Source organism: Metopolophium dirhodum, chromosome 3 (assembly GCF_019925205.1).
Source record: "Metopolophium dirhodum isolate CAU chromosome 3, ASM1992520v1, whole genome shotgun sequence".
NCBI lineage: Eukaryota > Metazoa > Arthropoda > Insecta > Hemiptera > Aphididae > Metopolophium > Metopolophium dirhodum.
The window spans coordinates 35,501,418-35,507,417 of NC_083562.1; the positions used below are offsets into that span (position 1 = coordinate 35,501,418).

The following is a 6,000-nucleotide window of genomic DNA, read 5'->3' on the forward strand; positions in this document are numbered from 1 at the left end:
TGTTTGAGTTGAAGGTTCGTGGTGTGAACCGTAGGCGCTGGAGCCCTGTTGAAGCAGTGAGAACGGCTGTTTTGAGGTTGTGGGTTCGTGGTGTGAACCGTGGGCGCTGTTGCCCTGTTGAAGCGGTGAGAACGGCTGGCTGTAGAGTAGTTGGCAGAGGACGTCTTGCTCGGATGTGAACTGAACGTTGAATAGTGATGAGATGATACTTTTCTTCAGGTCGCAGTCCCTTTTAACCGTTTCTCTCGACACCGAACCACCAATCGGAACCATGACCGGTTATCCCCCCACCCCGCCGCTAAAATTCTAAACGTTAAACATCGTCCAATGAGGACGACGCATACTGTTCCCATTTACGTATATATACCGGTCGACAGTGTGTTCGAACCACATCAGTCGTCCGACATCCACGTTTTGCACACCAACTCAGAACAATCTAATCCAGCAGCGCAATGGCACGTACCAAGCAGACAGCTCGTAAATCCACCGGCGGAAAGGCGCCCAGGAAACAGTTGGCCACCAAAGCCGCACGTAAGAGCGCACCCGCCACCGGAGGAGTGAAAAAACCACATCGTTACCGTCCGGGAACCGTTGCCCTCCGTGAAATCCGTCGTTATCAGAAGAGCACAGAACTTTTGATCCGCAAATTGCCGTTCCAACGTCTAGTGCGCGAGATCGCCCAGGACTTCAAGACCGACCTGCGTTTCCAGAGCTCCGCCGTCATGGCGTTGCAAGAAGCCAGCGAGGCATACTTGGTAGGTCTGTTCGAAGACACCAATCTTTGCGCGATCCACGCCAAGCGTGTCACCATCATGCCAAAGGACATCCAGTTGGCCCGTCGTATCCGCGGTGAACGTGCTTAACTTGATCATCGTCATTAGTTATCATACCTTAAAAAGGCCCTTTTCAGGGCCACCAAAACGTAATTATAGTCTGGCGATGGGCACGAATAGTGATTGTGAATATTGCGCTAGCGGCAGTATATTATTATTATTGTTGTACAGATTTTACAAAATAGGAGAATGATAAATAAACAACCCAGGCCAAAATTATGAGATGGGGAATCGAATAATTCAACGGTGTGACAATCTCCACGAGACCACGACGTTACATAATACACGACACTACCAGCCGACTATCGTCTGTTTATTTATGGATACTCTTGTCAAGATTTCCCGCGGAGTTTGATAAATAGGTGTACGCCATTTACCATGTAAACATTGAGATTTTTATTACCGATTATCGATCAATAAACAATAATTATCCAGGATTCTCGGTGTTTACATGGCTTCAATTAAGTAAAACACCGATAGTATCTAATTAAAAATTCCGAAAGACCCATGTTGACATTGTAGACGGGTATAATATGGTTAGGTATAACTTTCGTCAGTCGTTCACGTGTTGATGTTAATATTTTCATTACCACGGATCGACAGACAACAACGCATAATAATGGAAACCATACAAAGGGGTTATTTTTAGAATGTTTTTACAAATGTCTTGTTATCGACGGTAATACCCGCATCACGGTATTTACAATACAGTTAAGTACTAATCGCGATACTTTATCGCGTCGTCATTTCCCAAATAACCGAAAACAGATACCTATTAGAATATTTTTAGAACAACATACTTTAGAATATATTTTGTATTTCATTGTTTAATTGTCAATCATCTGATTACCTCGATAATTCGTGCTATATTCATTTCCGGGTTTATTTGATTGACGTCTTGTCAAATTATACAACATAACTAGCTTATTTTTAATGTCACAATCAGACCAAAAGTGAACAATCGTCATTGTGAGGCTTTAAAATATTTTGGTCTACTTACAGTTAACACCGGGCGATTCTTTTATCAAACAACAACCAATATTTCATAAAGTGTAAATATTTTTTTACATCGTTTCAAATCGCTTATAAAACAACGTTTTTATTAAAAAATTGTATTTTTTATCCTTATAATTTTTTAAGTTTTTCACTTTTTTGTATGACAACATAGGGTTTTAATTTTATATTCCAAAGCAGAGTATTTTACTTGGTATTTCGATACATGAAAATCGAATTTGGGACGAGTAGTTTATGAGTTATAAGTATTTAAAGTTTAGATGAGCGGAGTGGAGTGGTACGGGGTTACCCCGCGAAATGTTTGTCCACTTCTATGTGTCGAAATACTAAGAAAAATATTCTGCTTTGGAATATAAAATTAAAAAACACTATGTTGTATAAAAAAAGTAAAAAACTTAAAAAATTATAAGGATAAAAAATATAATTTTTTAATAAAAACGGTTGTTTTGTAAGCCGCCAGTGGTCAGCGTAGCCGTATTTGAGTAAAATCAGCGTTTAATTCTAAACATTCGTTTGACGACGAGCCAGCTTATGTTGACGGTGTACCCATAGTAATTCGATGGGATAATTTTTTAATACGATTTTTAAGGTTTAAGGCCACCCACAAGTGACGGCTTCTTCTTCGAAATATGAAGGAAATGGAATTAAGGCCCTTCAGAATCGTTATCCAAGTATATTTAATGTAAAATCGTGCCCGATCTCGATTGAAAAATTTCAAGGCATTCGCTTAAAAATCTGAAAGCAACGACAGCTACACGTGTAGTACTAACACAATCTAGTGTATCTGCTGGAAAAAAATTCGGACGGACCGTTTGTTTTAATTTTGGTGGCCCTGAAAAGGGCCGTTTTAAACTGTGTTTGTAGGGTAAGGTAGCAAAGTTAGGCCTTCTTCTCGGTCTTCTTGGGCAAGAGCACGGCTTGGATGTTGGGCAACACACCGCCTTGAGCGATGGTTACTCCGGACAACAATTTGTTCAACTCCTCGTCGTTCCTGATGGCCAATTGCAAATGTCTGGGGATGATACGAGACTTCTTGTTGTCACGGGCGGCGTTACCGGCCAACTCCAAAACTTCAGCTGCCAAGTACTCCATGACGGCGGCCAGGTATACCGGTGCTCCGGCTCCGACACGTTCGGCGTAGTTTCCTTTTCTCAACAGACGATGGATACGACCGACCGGGAACTGGAGTCCGGCGCGGGACGACCTGGTCTTGGATTTGCCTCCCTTCGATTTTCCTGCTTTGCCGCGTCCGCTCATGATTGTAATTGTGCTTGGAATGGTTCAGATTCGATACTAAATGAGACTGATGTGCGATTGCTTTGCTTTGCTTTGAAAGGGATGGCTATGCCGTTTACTATTCCAGGCTTGTGCCTCTACTAGTGGATGGAAATTAAGAAGAAATGGTTAAATTTATTGTTCTGTCCAAGAGAGTGGGTAGGGTTTCAATTTACGTTTAGTATTTGGGGGAGGGTGTGTTTTACCTAGAAGTCGGATGTGAGTATGATTCGAGAAAGAATTTTTGTAGAACATTGATTTGGTTTGGGAACGAATGGAGGTTTGAATAGATTTGAAATTTGTCGATTTTAGAAGGACCGAATTTCTAACGATAGTGGGCATACGCGTTATGGTGCGTATGCCGATGTTTTGGACGGATTCGATTTGGTTCCATTGAGAGGGTCCTATAAAGGGTGCCCAAGAAGAGCCAGCGTACGTTAGGATTGGTGAGACGTAAAGTTTTAGTATGTTAAGTTTCGTTGTCGTTGGGACGGGGCTAGTGCGATTTAGTATGGGGTAAAGCAAACCTCGGATGCGGGTGGCCTTTTTGGTGATGTTTTGAATATGTTTGCCGAAAGTGAGTTTGCGCCCGATGGTGACGCCGAGGTATTTTGCTTTGTCGGACCAGTTAATGGAGTGGTTGTCGAGTAGTAGTGGTGGTACGTGGGTGGTATTTGAGTGTCCGAAAATGATACCTACAGTTTTGGTCGCGTTTATTTTGATTCGCCATCGGTGAAACCATGTGGTTGCAAGGTTAAGTTGGTGTTGTAACTGTATGGCGGCTCGTTTTTGGTTGTGGTCGTAAGTAAAGAACATCGTGTCGTCGGCGAATAACGAGAGATGAGCTTTTGAAGTCGTCGGAATGTCGTTTATGTAGGTCAAGTAGAGAGTTGGTGATAGGCAGGATCCTTGAGGGACGCCTGCGAGAATGTGTCTGGTGGACGAGAAAGAGTCTTCGATTTTAGCGATAAAAGTGCGGTCGGTGAGAAAGGATTCTATAATTTTAATGATTTCGGTCGGGATGTTGAGTTGAGAAAGTTTGTAAAGGAGTCCGGCGTGCCAGACTCTGTCGAAAGCTTTCTCCACATCAAGAAATATAGAAGCGGTGTTAATGTTGTTGTTAAAGTTCTGGCTGAGTTGGTGAGTGAGTTTGGTCAGTTGGTGGGTAGTAGAGTGTTCGGGTCTGAAGGCAAACTGTTCTGGGCGGATTTTGTCACGGAGTATGTTTTGCAGGTGAGTGAGTATGAGTCGTTCGTAGATTTTTGATAGGGAGGAAAGCAGAGCGATTGGGCGGTAGTTTACGGGTAGTTTGTGGTCTTTGCCTGGTTTGGGAATGGAAATTATGACTGCTTTTTTCCAGGCAAGTGGAAAGTAGCAGATTCTGAAGGAGCTGTTTATAATTTGCGTTAGGGATAGTAAGATATTGTTGGGAAGAAATTTAAGAGCCGTGTTGGTGATGAGATCATCGCCTGGGGCTCTCTTCTTGCGAAGGTCGCTTATGATTTTTTGAACGGTGCCGGGGGTGGTGAACAGGTTAGATTTTATAGTATTGTGGTTTTGTAGTGAATGGTAGTACGCGGTCACTTCTGGTATGTCGGGACCGGGGTTGGTTTGGAATTGTTGTTCGAGAGAGTCCGCTATCAGCTCGGCTCGGTCTTTGGCCGGAAAGACAAGACCGTTTGGCCCGGTCAGAGGGTGAGAAGCTGGACGTTTATGAAGGAGGCTTTTGTTGAGTTTGTAAATGGAGTTGTCTTGTTGGTCGAGAGAGTTTAGGAAGGAGTCCCATTGGTCAGTTTTGTGAGTTAGAAGTAATGTACGAATTAGTGCGATTTTGGCGTTAAGTTGGCGTTTAACGGTTGGGTCACGGTTTCTCTGCCATAGACGGCGTAGTTGGTTTTTTTCCAGTTATTTCTAGTTTTATGTAGTCGGGAAGTAAGAGGGACGAGTTTTTGAGTTTAGGAGTAAATACGCTAGCTTCGATAGCGTGTTGCAGGTTTTTGGTCAGACAATCGACTGCTAGGTCAATTGAATGTTTGTCATTTGTCGGTGGTACGGGAGAGTTTGGTAAGTTGGTAAGGATCGTTTTGTATTTTGTCCAGTTAATGAAGCGGTTAGTAGTAGGAGGAGACGATGAGATCGGAGTACATAGAGTCTCCAGAAGTATAGGGTTATGGTCGGAAGATAGTTCGTTGAGGTTTTCGATTTGGGTCGGGTATGGTAGACGTGCGAGGGCGATGTCAAGTACGTCGGGTCTGTGACGGGTGTAAGTGGGAAAATGTGTGGGGGAAGAGGGGGCAGTAATGACATAGTCCGAATGTTGAACGTGATCGAAGAGAACACGGCCGGCTGCGTTTGTTGAGTGGCTGTACCACAGTGGGTGTTTGGCGTTGAAATCGCCTGCCGATATTTGCCATTCCGCGCTTTGGGTAAGTAAGTCTAAGTCAGGTGTCGAGAGAGTGGCGCCAGGTGGTTTGTATACCGCTGATACAAGTATTTCATGGTTGTTAAGTTTGATAAGGACTGAAGAGGTTTGAATGGTTGTGTTAAGAGTCATAGGTTGGTGGACGATGCGACGGTGAATAAGGACGGCCGTGCCGCCGTGAGGGGGCGAGCCCCGGGTAGTCGGTAGGTCGTTCCTGTACGTGAAGTAATTTGGAATGTGAAGGTTGGTGGAGGGAGATAGACGAGTTTCGTTAAGTAAGATTATGTCGGTTTTTAGTTGGAGCGCGAGAGCTGTTAGTTCATTAAGTTTGTGTGTAATACCGTTGGAGTTCCAAAACAGGATTTTTAAGTTATTCATTGGGAGGCGTGAGAATTGTCAGGAATGCTTTTATGGTCGTTTCCATCAGTGTTTTGGGGTTCTGGTTGGTTGCCAGGG

At 43.6% G+C, this 6,000-nt stretch overlaps 2 protein-coding genes across 2 annotated transcripts; one reads left to right on the forward strand and one right to left on the reverse strand.

Annotated features, from left to right (window-relative positions):
- Positions 1 to 359: 359 nt before the first annotated feature.
- LOC132941419 (histone H3) lies at positions 360 to 868 on the forward strand. Its single transcript, XM_061009463.1, has one exon. It carries the CDS (start codon positions 453 to 455, stop codon positions 861 to 863), a length of 411 nt encoding a protein of 136 aa, XP_060865446.1. The 5' UTR covers positions 360 to 452; the 3' UTR covers positions 864 to 868.
- Positions 869 to 2,680: 1,812 nt separating this feature from the next.
- On the reverse strand, positions 2,681 to 3,168 carry LOC132941421 (histone H2A-like). The gene has a single exon (XM_061009465.1). It carries the CDS (start codon positions 3,102 to 3,104, stop codon positions 2,727 to 2,729), a length of 378 nt encoding a protein of 125 aa, XP_060865448.1. The 5' UTR covers positions 3,105 to 3,168; the 3' UTR covers positions 2,681 to 2,726.
- Between the last annotated feature and the right edge of the window lie 2,832 nt (positions 3,169 to 6,000).